Source organism: Leopardus geoffroyi, chromosome B2 (genome assembly GCF_018350155.1).
Source record: "Leopardus geoffroyi isolate Oge1 chromosome B2, O.geoffroyi_Oge1_pat1.0, whole genome shotgun sequence".
Classification (NCBI taxonomy): Eukaryota; Metazoa; Chordata; class Mammalia; order Carnivora; family Felidae; genus Leopardus; species Leopardus geoffroyi.
Window position 1 is genome coordinate 130,679,851 of NC_059332.1, and position 13,523 is coordinate 130,693,373.

At 36.4% G+C, this 13,523-nt stretch overlaps 1 protein-coding gene across 9 annotated transcripts in view; it reads left to right on the top strand.

Moving 5' to 3' along the window:
• Positions 1 to 13,523, top strand: part of UTRN (utrophin) — a 519,130-nt gene that overhangs the window by 455,520 nt on the left and 50,087 nt on the right. For all 9 annotated transcript variants that reach the window (XM_045499918.1, XM_045499921.1, XM_045499919.1 and 6 more), the window contains 4 exons: positions 1,411 to 1,612; positions 7,660 to 7,745; positions 11,687 to 11,844; positions 13,339 to 13,505. In XM_045499918.1, coding sequence (XP_045355874.1) covers positions 1,411 to 1,612; positions 7,660 to 7,745; positions 11,687 to 11,844; positions 13,339 to 13,505 — 613 coding nt within the window. The remainder of the gene's footprint in view (positions 1 to 1,410; positions 1,613 to 7,659; positions 7,746 to 11,686; positions 11,845 to 13,338; positions 13,506 to 13,523) is intronic.

The following is a 13,523-nucleotide window of genomic DNA, read 5'->3' on the forward strand; positions in this document are numbered from 1 at the left end:
CCAGCCCTTCAAGTGCCACGTATCTGCCACACCATAACCACGTGCCACCCACGTGTAAGCCACTTACCATCCACACTGCTGTTGTCATATTAGAGCCCCACCCCCCCCAGACTTCCTTGAATTCTTGTCTTTTCCCAAGAAGTTCTGTCTTCCTGGAATTCTTTCCTTGCTTTACATGGTCTCTTGCCTCTTATCCTTTAAGGCCCATTTCAAATCCCCACCTCCCAGGGGAGCATTTTCCAGGCTCCTTCTACTCCTCTCATAGAAATCTATGTATTCTTCGCCTATTGTATTTTCACTCCTTAGTAGTATGCTTACTCTCCTTCTCTGACTGGCCATCTTTGAGAGCAGGGTCTTCAGCTTGTTCTTCTGTGCCCTGCTCTAGCCTGCTCTACCCTGCTCTAGCACCGGCCAGTCCCACCATAGATGTTCTGCACATGAAATGTAGAAGTGGGAGCAAATACATGGAGACCCATGGATGTGGGTCTGTACTGTGGACCTCTTCAAATCTCATGTAGCTACAGTGGCCTATATGCCAAAGCATCAAAGGAAGCAAACCAGGTTAGGATCAGATTGGGAGGGCATCCTAGGTCAGGTTTGATTCAGCAGGAAGTAGAGAACAACTTCTTTAACTGACCATTTTCAGTGAATTTTGTATCTCATGATGTGCATGTTGAAAAACAGAATGATTAGTTTGGCAGTGATATAAACAATGACTGGGAGGGGGTGAGCAGGTTGGTCTCAGGAGAAGAGCAGTGCCATATTTTAGATGTTCTACTATTTGGACTAGATTTATTTATGCCTTCCTATATTTATTATTTTTATTTTATTTTTTTTAACGTTTATTTACTTTTGACAGAGAGAGAGAGAGAGAGAGAGAGAGAGAGAGAGAGAGCGCATGAGTGGGGGAGGGGCAGAGAGAGAGGGAGACACAGAATCTGAAGTAGGCTCCAGGCTCCGAGCTGTCAGCACAGAGCCTGACGCGGGGCTCGAACTCACAGCGTGCGAGATCGTGACCTGAGCCGAAGTTGGGCACTCAACCTACTGAGCCACCCAGACACCCCAGTGCCTTCCTATATCTAAAAGTAGAAAAAGCCTTAAGAGAAAAGAAAAGTCACAAAAGGAAAGTAGGAAGAATTGATATTCCACAGAGCAAAAAAAATGGGATCAGATTGAAAAGTAACAAAGTGTAGATACAAAAGCATGAAAATAAGAGATGCAGATAAAAGAGGAGTTTAGAAATATAAGAGTATCAATGTTATTTATTTCTTTAAAAATTGAGATTAGCTTGAAAGAGTAGATTCTTAAACTGAAGAAGCTAAATACTTAAGATTAGAAATGTTTTTGTTCTAATGTTGTTAGGTTGTATAATGTAATGACTGTGCGTATTCCTTTTTCTCATCTGATTAGTGGATCTCTTAGAGTTGAATACAACAAATGAAGTTTTCAAACAGCACAAACTGAACCAGAATGATCAGCTTCTTAGTGTTCCAGACGTCATCAACTGTCTGACAACAACTTATGATGGCCTTGAACAAATGCATAAGGATCTGGTCAATGTTCCTCTCTGTGTGGATATGTGTCTAAACTGGTTGCTCAACGTATATGACACGTAAGTTGGCCTTTTTTCTCTTTAAAATATAATCGTCAAATGAAATGTGTTGATAATGCAAAATGTGTAAATTTTGAAGTGAATTTTTTGAAAAGGTACTTCCAAAGTACTTCTCTTAGTGGAAACATACATGTTAATTGTTGTACAAGAATAACTTTCCAAATTTGAGCTCTTAACCAACAGTATAACCAAAAAGAATGTCCACCCATTATTTCAAGATTTTGTTTCAGTTTGTAAATGGTGTCAACTTTGTCATATCATATTTGCTAGGGGAAACCTAATATAAATAAGTCCTATTTTCTTCTTCCAGAATGTCTTTTGGTGTGTCTTTTTTTGAAAGATAAAAATTTATATCTGTTATGAGTTAAAATAATCCACTCTGCAATTTTTGTATGACAACCTAAGAGCAGTTTGAATGGCAATTAAAGGGATTTAATTTCTCTTTTGTTATTAGCTTTATTTATTGCAATAGGGGTGATGTGTTTGTATGGTATTTTAAGTAATTTATGCTATAGGACACTCTAATATCTGTAATTTAATTAGATACTCACTGTTACATAAAGAGCACTCTCAACTTCCAGCATAACTCATTCGCCATTAATTTGGCTTTTTTGAATGTGACAGTGCATTTGTGAAATAATCAATTCTAGAAAGACCTGCTGTGGGCTGACATTTCTGAAACATTAGGAATTATTCATTCTTCTGGTAGGGGGTTAAAGTATGCAAAGATGAAATAAGAAAATGAGAACTGTTGTTTTTCTCTCAGACCCAGAAGTTATTTTCTATTAATTAGCTGCATAAAAATTTGTGTTTCTCATCCTCTTATTTGATTTAGAGAGGAAGAAGATAGATGATAGTTTATAAATCCACACGTTTAGCAGCTGATTGATTCTGTATAAGAAGTAAATGGTGACAACAATAGCTTTAGGGATGATTTGATTAAAATTTTGTTTATCCTTTTGTTTAGAAAACTTTTTCCTCTTTCAATATTCATAAATATAACAACAAAGTTTTTTTTTTTTATAAAAAAATAAATAGCTTTTGTGTACTTTAAGACTCTTAAGAAACTCACCAAAGAACAGATAGATAGCATGAATCTCAGTTATAATAATGAATGTGGGATTTACTATCTCCCTGTCTGGTATCTTTTAATACATTTTGTGTTATTGTGATTTTTTTATACTTCTAGGGTAAAATATGATTCTTGGCATTAATTCACTATTTAGCTAATCTTCAATTTTTTAAACCTCCAAAAGAGGTATTTTCTATATAGTAAATTCATCCAAAGAGCTGGTCAATGAAATGTTTTAACTACAAAGCCTGTAACTTAATTTGATGGCCTGGGAAGAATGCTAAATTCATACAGTACCTAATTAAGAAGTTCATTAAGTTCTCTAGTGGCAAGGTAGAGGTGCATATTTTGAGTAATGATTTAAGGAAGAATTGGAGAAAATGTTCAATCACCCTCCTCCAGTTCTAACACACTGCATTAGTTTGCTACGTCTGCCATAACAAAGAACCACAAACTAGGTAGCTTAATAAAAGAAATGTATTTTCTCACAGTTTTGGAGACTAGAAGTCCAAGATCAAGGTGTCAGCAGGGTTTCTTCTGAGGCCTCTCTCCTTGGCTTATAGATGGCTGCCTTCTCTCTGCGTCTTCACATGGTCTTTCTTCTGTGTGTGTTTGTGTTCTAATCTTATAAAAACATCAGTCATACTGGATTGAGGCCTACCCTATGACCTCATTTTAACTTAATTACCTCTCTAAAGACTGTATCTCCCAAATATAGTCACATTCTGAGGTATTAGGTGGATAGAGCTTCAATACACGAATTTTAGGAGGATATAACTCATAACATATAACACATACATCTGCTGTTTTCACTGGACAGCCCGAAGGGAATTGTGCCACTTAGGTGAGAAGGTAGAATGTGAATGTGAAATGTTGTGATTCCTATTCTAGGGAAGTAAATGTTGGCATATTTCCACTTTCCATCATCAAGTGTGGACACATGGAAAATGCTACACTAAAGTACTGTTTCTTATTTAGAAAGATGGTTTCTTGAAATTTTCCATTTTAAAGGAAAAAACGCTTTTAGGATTTATTTTCCTTCCATGCCAAAGAAACGTAGTGAAGATCGTGCTGGGTCCGAATGGTGTATGCATTCAGTCTGGTTTTCTATTTTGGAGAGAAATATCATGAATTAACCTAAGGGCGGGGAAAAACCCCACAAGCACAGTTAATTATATGATGGTAGTCTCAGATGGCCAGAGTTGATTGCCCAAATTTCTCTAACAACTGTGATTTATCAGTTTGTCTAAACAAGAGTTATTAACTCTTTTCAAGTCATTAGTTTTCTTTGAGAATCCAATGGAACTATAATCTACATTATCCAATGCACTAGGACATTTTGGACCCTAATAAGTCTCTGAACTTTGGAAATGGCACCACGATCTAACCTTTCCATTCATTCGGCTATTTTGATATTCACTCATTAACCATATATTTTTTAACTGCCTTACTTTGTGTAGTGTGATACAGCCAGAACTGATATTTTCAGCTCTTGAAGTATACTCAGGCGGTTCTTGAAATAATGAGTGATACACACCCAGGAGATCAGAGGATTCTGGAAGTAGAAGTACTTTGAGGATCTTCCATTCTGCCCTCTTCATTTTACTGATTAAGAAACTGAACCAGTGAGACAAGACAATTTGTCCATAACCACCAATGCAATACATTAGTGGTAGATAGGGAACTAATACTCGGGGTTTTTGATAATAACTTGACTATTTCTGCCGTATCACCATATCGAAGAAAAATAGTATTTTATAAGTTACATTAAGTTTAATTTTCTTTTTAAGTTTTAACATGTGTCCAACTCCTAATATTATGATTTTTTTCAAAAAAAAAAATCTTTTCTTCCCTTGTGAATGATGAGAATCCAAATTTTTGGTTCTGGTTGCTTGGCAGCCAACCACTGCACTTTTGGCATCTCAATATCTCATCTGAAAAACTGAGATAAAAATATCTACTGTGCTTACCATACATAAGATATTTATGAAGGGCAAATGAACTACTATATGTAGAAAAGGCTTTCCAAACTATACAGATAAAATTTATTCCATTTATAAGTTCACAGCCTCACTCAGTCTTCATCTTCCCAGGTTAAAAAGCCTTCATTTTATAATCTTCCTTCTAAATTTAATAGAAATCAAAAATGTTTAAATCATGATTTAAAGCAACAGTCTGGAATGCTTGGTTTAAATATTTTTGTCCCACAGAAAATATTAACCTCATTTGCTGCAGTGTTAACTCATTTTTATACTATGCCAAGATGGATATAATTTTATAAGGTGCATATCTTTCTAGTTAAACTAGTTTCAGAAGTTACTTATGAAGACTTTCAGGGAACCAAATACTTAAATATTGGGTTATATTACTCACTAATAAATTTCTTTGTCTCCCTCTTCTCCCTCAAATCCAGATATCTTATTTAACATTGAAGCCCTCTATCATCGGGTTCCATATAACCTGGACAACTTTATCAACCATTTAGCCTTGATGCAAGTCTTTGCTACCCCTGAACGAGTCTTGTCTCCGATGCTCACACCCCTGTCTCTGTCCCCTTGCCCAGGCTTTTCCTATGATAATCAACCTTCTCCTAGGGACAGTCCAGCTATGTCATGTCTTCAGGGTCGGATTTGAGGCTTATCTTTTCTATCATATGTTGTAACTACTGGGACTAATAACTACTCAGGCTAATCACTAGTCATTAACAACTAGTCAACCACAATGATCTTGTACTTGATTATTCCCACACATAAAGCTTAGTCTCCTATTTTCTTGTGCTTTTCCTGTTGTTTTCTTGTCTCCTCTCTAGCTAGTATGTGACCTTATCACAGGTGGGAATTTTATCTTGTACTTTTCTGCTGGTCCTCATGATACACAACAATGCCAGGATCACAGTACACCTTCATAACTATTAATGGTGTGATGAATGGATGGTTGACGTTTTCAGTAGTCATTTTCTTGTGTTATCGCCATAGACCGGAGGTCATCCTCTAATACGCATCAGTTGGATCTTTTTTCCCATAAGAGATTGCTTTTCCCTTAGCCACACCCATGTACCAGTCCATCCACACAGCCTTTTGTTATCTTCTGCAAGTCTGTTGTCTGACTGTCCAGAGAATAAAATTTCCTGATTTTTGGAGGGAAGAAGCCAGACATAGTCTATTTTTCTGCGATAATTAGGAAACACCTAAAAATGTGAACTAGAAACACAATTTGTACCATGGTTCAGTTTAAGGTTAATTTGGAAGTATTTCTATAATGGTAAGAAACTGCAATGAGTATATTAAATTAGATTCTCCTTATAATGCTATATTTATTTTCAGTTTAAGTGTTAGTTATCTCCTAAGTCACTTCAGAATGTTGTGCACATGCATATTAAGGGTTTGATAAGCTTGTTGGATATGATTTAATATAGATTATAAACTCTAGGTTATTGAGCGACTGTTTTGAAAATACATTTTACTGATCTCTCAGCATGTTTTCCTTTTTTATTTATTTTATACTTTATATGTTATGGTATATATACAGAAATTTACCTTAGTATTTATAATTTGAGAATAGAAGATATCAATTAGTATTCATAGGAGGAATATCAAGAAGAACAAGATTTAAACACAGTTTGATAATAAGAGCACCTAAAATTAAAATTACATGACACAAATATTTATCTGTTTTTGAGATAGGATGAATTACTAAATTTTATGTAATGATAAAGTTACATAGACATTTAGTCATAGGTTTTGGGTATACTGTATTTGTGTATTGGAAACATATCTTGAGAAAATTGATATTAAAAACCTAAACTGAAAACAGATCCTGAATATGGAATAATAAAGATAACAATAGAGGGTTGTTTTGGTTTTTTTTTTCTGGATTGTGTGTTATTCCATAGCAAGGATCATGTTACAAATTTTTGTAGTTTCTGCATTTGCCTTTCCCCATCCCCAGGCTGAAGTACATTGGGAGATTTGATAGACAACTCTGAAATTCTTTGATAAATGACAGAATGAAGACAACTCTGTGTTTTTAAAGATAAAATTTTTCTTCTAGTTAACTTATAGTCCCTCATCGGCATAGTACAAAGCTATTTCCTGGTGTTGAGTAATTAGTGTATTTTGTATTTAATTATAATTTAATACTTCCTCAAACAGAGGTTTCACACCTGTCTAGGTAAGATCACCGACTATTAAGTTGCAATAGTAATTTTAAAAAACTGAGTTGGCAGAGATAAAAATCTATGAAGACAATAAGTTTTTAAGTATTTAACCAGTTATCAGCTCTCAGTATACTATTCCAGTATTCTTACATTTGATTTTAGATATATCATTATCCTTTTCTTGCCTTATTAAGCTACGTGCATATTATATATAGCTTTAGCTGTTTAATTTTTCTTTTTTATTTCTTTGAGAGAGAGAGAGAGAGAGAGAGCACAAGCGAGCAGGGGAGGGGCACAGGGAGAGGGAGAACAAGAATCTCAAGCAGGCTCCATGCCCAGCATAGACCTTAATACAGAACTGTATCTCATGACCATGAGATCATGAGCTGAGCTGAAATCAAAGGTCAGACACTTAACTGACTGAGCCACCCAGGCTCCCCTTTAGCTATCTATTTTAAATCTTGCATTTGTAATTATTAACAGATATTTTCTAATTCATAGTATTTCTGAAAATATTTTTTCAGCTTTATGATTATCATTTTTATTTTACCTTTGTTTTCCTTCCTAGTTCATGTGTTACATGTAAAGTAACTTCAGGCTACATATTCTTCCAGACTAGGTCAAACATCCTATTAAAATATGTCATGAAATTGTGGTATCAGCTTAAAATTGATTATTAAAAGTGAATAGAAAAATTGCATCTCTAATATGCAATTATTTTTTAATAGTTTACCCTCAAAAAATAGATATTCAGAAATAATTAGCCTACTGTTTATAGCTTTAAATGCATCTAACACATTGAGATTTTTACAATTACAGGGGTCGAACTGGAAAAATAAGAGTGCAGAGTCTGAAGATTGGATTGATGTCTCTCTCCAAAGGTCTCTTAGAAGAAAAATACAGATGTATGTAAGACCTTTCCTATACGATAGTGTTTTTGTAATAATAATGATAATAACAATCGATTGGCAGCTTACTTTATATGGTTTGCTTGTAATAAGAGTTTCCATTCTTTTTAACCCTTATGTACATGTACCAGACTAGATAAAGGGTGCCAGTTAAGAAGTGATGTGGAGTTGTGTGAAATGAGGTGAGGTGCCTCGATGGAGTGAGAACCAACTGTATATACATCTTATTTAATTCTATCACCTCAGAATGTAAGCACTGTGACTTCTGTTTTCCAGATGAAAAAAATGACTACTGAGATAGGTTGAAAATCCAGTCAGTGGCTGAAGAGGCTGTTATGGGGCTAGAATTAGATTGTAGATTTTTCTGACTCCAAAGCCCAAGTTTTCTCTACTTCTCTATATTTCCAATGCTTGAAAAGAAATTAAGATGGACTAGAACCTTTATACTATATTTATAGGAGAACTTTGTGTACTTCTAATGTCAAAAAAAATTGAGATGGGCTAGAACTATTACAGACATTGACAAATAATTATATTTTATAGTGTGAGAAAATAAAAAGTGATAAAATATTTTTATTCTGTTCTGTTTTTAATTCACCAAATAAATAAGTGGTATCCTTTTAGCTGTCAGTTCATGAAGGGTGGGCATCTTGGCATTTTGAAAGGGATGGACTGGGGAGCCAGGGACATCTGCCTTCAAATCTCAGCTTTGCCACTTAGTGGCTAAGTGACTTTGGGCCGGTTACGTGATCCCACTGAAGACCGCCAGCTAAGAGGCAATATTACTCCCATTTCACATTTCAAGAGGCTAAAATTTAATGGACTTCCTTCAACTGAAGAATGAAGCTAACATTTCTCGCTTTGAAAGCAATTAGGGATAATATGTGAAAAGTACCTAGAAATCACAGTTGTAGCAATTGCTGCTGTGTCTCCACACTTTTACATTTTTCTGATTTAATTTTGTCCATAAAATGTGGGTGACTTGATCCTGCCATGCATGTCTTTAGATGTTTCTTCACAGAATATATCCGTACATTTTGGGGAGAAGGAATGTGGAGATGTTTGATCACAGGTCCTGTACATTTAATTGAGTTTTGCGTCTTCTGTGAACATACATTTTTCAACAGTTTTATTTTCTGGAATGTCTGTGAGGTGATTTGGCTGCAAATTTCAGCTCTGGATCAAGATGGCTTGTTTTTCTTAAAACAGTTTGACAAGAATGTCAGTGAAAAGAAATGTGGGATTTATAGGAAACAAAAGACTGATTGTAAGATCAGGAGGTGAGGTACCTTGATGGAGTCAGACCCTAGTAAACCATGCAGAAAAAAAGCTTTGCAGAAGGTTTTTGTTTGGTGGCACCTTATGTATCCAGGATTTAAATTGTCTTCAGCATCATAATTGTCAAAAATAATCATTTTTTCAAAGCTAAAAAGGTTATTTCTACGAGTGGGAAAGGAAAATGTTAAGGAAAGCATCACTGTGCCAGTATGAGAAAAGGACTTTTCCTCTTCTGTAGTTTGGGGTTTTCATGTGTTCCTGAAAGAATTTAGGGTTCCTTAAAAGTAACACTTACATCATGGTTCTCATCTCACTCCAAAACAGATACAAATTCAACCTCAAAGTTGATCACGAATCTTAAAATGTCAGCATGATCTGTTTTCCTAGATCAATGTTTCCCCTCCCTCTTTCGTTTTCAAGTTGATTATCAGAGAGTAACCTCAGACCAAAAGAAAGAGTTACAACACAGTGACTATAGTTATAGAGCAAAAACCAAATTCTACACAATATACAAAGGGTTTTTTTTATTTGTGCACCTACCTTCAAGCATATTTCTGAAATGTATACTCTTTCAGCCGAGGGTGGTATTTCAGCATATCTGTACTCAGACACTCGTAATACAGTGGACACACTTCCGACAAATGTTGGCAAATGTGATACTCCGTATCATTCAACATTAAATTTTCAGATTATGGCAAGGGAAGTAGAAGCCCTGCAATGACAATTTCTGATATTTATCTTAATCCATGAAGTATGCCGTTTTAGGACTTAATTAAATAAGACATCTCTTGGGTTGAAGTCCTTAAATCTTTCCTGTAAGTATCGAGACTTTGGAAATGTTCTGGGGTTTGGTTTTGTTTTTTTAATTTGAAGTCCTTAGCAGCTCTGATTCCAGTTTTGATTTCCCCAGTGACATCAGAACACTTCCTCATTATTATTTCCTTTGTTAGATTAATATTGAAGGCAATTTGCTCTCCAAACTCCATGGCAGAGGTGTTATTCTGAGTCAAGTGGTAGCCATCTGCACATTGATTTTGCAATGGCTAATGTCAGTGTCTTCACCCTGGTGACCCCTCCTTCTCTCTTCATGCCTTCTTGAGAATATCTCTTGATTAGGTTCTAGCAACTGCCTGACCTTGCTTATAGCTGAGTGGCTTTCTTGCTTTATCAGGACCACATTTACAAAGATCTCTTAGAATGACCTTTTGTGTCTCTTCTGTGCTGATTTGTTGGAACTTGGGTTTTAGATTGTGACCTGTCCCCACATTCTGATACTCCTTTTTGTTTATGACTAGAATATCAAAATGTGAACTTATATCAGAATTCAGAAGTATGTCAAAATGAGAAGGAATCTTACGGTTTGTGTTTTGTGTGTAGTTTTACCTTCATGGTAGCATAGTAGTACAACCGTCTTCCTCAAAAGAAGAAAGTTAGGTGTGATTGATGTCACTGAAACGTGTACTTGTCTGTGTAGAACATTAGTGCTTAGGATGTCTCTTCCTAGGAATGGGTTTAAAATGCAAATCATAAGAATCCTGCATAAATATTTTCTGGCTGTGACAGTCTTTTTTTTTTTTTTAACGTTATTTATGTTTGAGAGAGAGACAGAGCATGAGCGGGGGAGGGGCAGAGAGAGGGAGACATAGAATGTGAAGCAGCCTCCAGGCTCTGAGCTGTCAGCACAGAGCCCGACGTGGGGCTCGAACTCACGAGCTGCAAGACCATGACCTGAGCTGAAGTCGGACACTTAACCAACAGCCACCCAAGGGCGCCCCGATAGTCTTATTTTTAACAAAGTAAAGGTGGGTGGGGGCTTGGACAAAATGCGTGAAGGGGAGTGGGAGATACAGGCTTCTAGTTAGGGAATGAGTAAATCACAGGAGTAAAAGGTCCACCATAAGGAATATAGTCAATGGTGTTGTAACAGCATTGGATGGTGACAGATGATAGCTACACTTGTGAGCAGAGTGTGATATATAGAGATGTTGAATTGCTGTATTGCACACCTGCAACTAATGTAACATTGTGTGTCAACTATACTCAAATGTTTTAAAAAGTTAGAATAAAAGAAAAATAAACAAGTAGAACTCTAACCAAATCTAACTAAACAAATGGTAATAGAAATTAAATTTATCTTCCTTAGGTTTGCTTTCTCTGTGTATGTATGCTTATAATTAAGGTGACATTTCATTATAATCACTGTGTCAGTATTACTGAGCTTGGTTCAGTTGTCTGAAAATTCACTGTTAACAGTGTTACATTTGGCATTATTTCCCGTAAAAAAAACCCCCAAAAAAACAAAAATGATACATTTTGGTCTGATATTCATTTGCCAGATATTGTTTGAAAATGGCTTTTAGGATCAAGTAAGTATTTACTCCCCTTCTTTCTGTTCTTGGAAAACTTCACATGGAAAGCATTTCGAATTTTTGCGATTTTTGAATTTTCAGAACTTGGAAATTCCTTTCCAAAAAGAGTATTCATTTCTATGAAAAAGTGGATCATTTTTACCTGAAATTTCTCCCTAGATAACTAACGTGATTCGTGTCCACTTGATTTTTTTTTTAATCTACATCATTTAAATGACAGAACCAAAGACATTGTTTACATAGAACGGTATAAGCGGATGGAAGTTACCCTCTTGGCTCTCCTCCTCACAGATCTCTTTAAGGAAGTGGCGGGACCAACAGAAATGTGTGACCAGAGGCAGCTTGGCCTGTTACTTCATGATGCCATCCAGATCCCTCGTCAGCTGGGCGAAGTAGCAGCTTTTGGGGGCAGTAATATCGAACCCAGTGTTCGCAGCTGCTTCCAACAGGTAAACACGAGGGATCCCTGGAACGTAGGATGTGCCAGGAATGGTACTGAGGATGTTCCGAGAACTGGTAGGGGAAACTTGGGCTGGACCCACATGGTAGAAGACGCTGGGTACCATCCCTTAAGCATGCCTTTTATTTCTTCAAGCACATGGTTCAAGGAACAGCAACCTCCTCAAGGAGATTTACTGTTTGTCAATGGATAACACCCTCAATCTTTAAAATGTGCTATGAGAGTGCTATGATTTGGCCCTGACGTTGTCCTGGCCCTCTCCTCTTACCACTCATCCTCTTGCTGTCTGCTTTCCACCCGTAGTTTTACTTACATCCTTCATTCCTGCCCTAGCATCTTTGGTCATGTGCTCTCTGTTTAGAATATTCTTCCTTACCCTTCACCTACAAACTTCATTCTCATTGCTAATCCTTATTCTTTTTTTGGATGTTTGCTTAAATCTCACATTCTCTGAAAATCCTTCTCTGAGCCCTTCAGGTGAGGTTGTGTGTCCTTACTATATTCACCTGAATCTCCTCTGATTTCTTACGATGCTCATGAAAGCATGATTACATACCGAGTTATAGAACTAATTGGTTAGTGTTTTTTTTTTCCATACGAATCTCAAAATTCTTTTTAATGCTTGCTGTATATAAAAGCATTCTAGAAATGTTGCTACTGATGTTATACGTATGTGTAAGGGAAAAGGCTACAGATATTTTGCCAAAGCATATCCAGTGATTTATTATTGCTGAGAAAAAAAATGCTCACACCATCTCTTTAAGGAGTACCGATGTTATGGGTTATTACATTTTATAATGGTCCTTTTACTTGTTTTAGAGATATAAAAAACACCAAATGAAAATTCTAAATATGATTCTCCCATGTACTGGTTCATAAGATGACCTTCACAAAAGCAGGAGAAAGATTAAATGAATGAGTTTTATAGGATTAAAATGTTTATGTGAAGAGAGTACTAGAATTGTGTGATTTGGTTTTTGGGTTTTTTTTAATCTGAGTCTCTTAATGTATTGAGTTTTTTTCTCCTTCCTGTATAATTTCTGCCTTTTCTTTTTTTTAATGTTTTTTTTTTAATTTATTTTTGAGAGAGAGAGAGAGTGAGAGAGAGCACGCATGAGCAGGGGAGGGACAGAGAGAGAGGGAGACACAGAATCTGAAGCAGGCTCCAGGCTCTGAGCTGTCAGCACAGAGCCTGACGCGGGGCTCGAACTCACGGACTGCGAGATCACGAGCTGAGCTGAAGTCGGCTGCTTAACTGACTGAGCCACCCAGGTGCCCCTAACCTCTGCTTTTTCTAATTTTAAATTCTAAGATTTTCTGTCCGATGAAGAGCCTTTAACGTTTTGTAATTTAGCTGGCCTGGAAACAGTTTTATAACTTTTCTTTCACTTCATGTAGATTCTCAGAAGATTATAATACAACACCAACTGCAATTTAAATGAAGACATTTTCTTCACTTTCCATATATTTGTTTCTTTACCAGAATAACAACAAGCCAGAGATAAGTGTGAAAGAGTTTATAGATTGGATGCGTCTGGAGCCACAGTCCATGGTTTGGCTACCGGTTTTACATCGAGTGGCAGCAGCCGAAACTGCAAAACATCAGGCCAAATGCAACATCTGTAAAGAATGTCCAATTGTTGGGTTCAGGTGAGACGATCTGTCTCC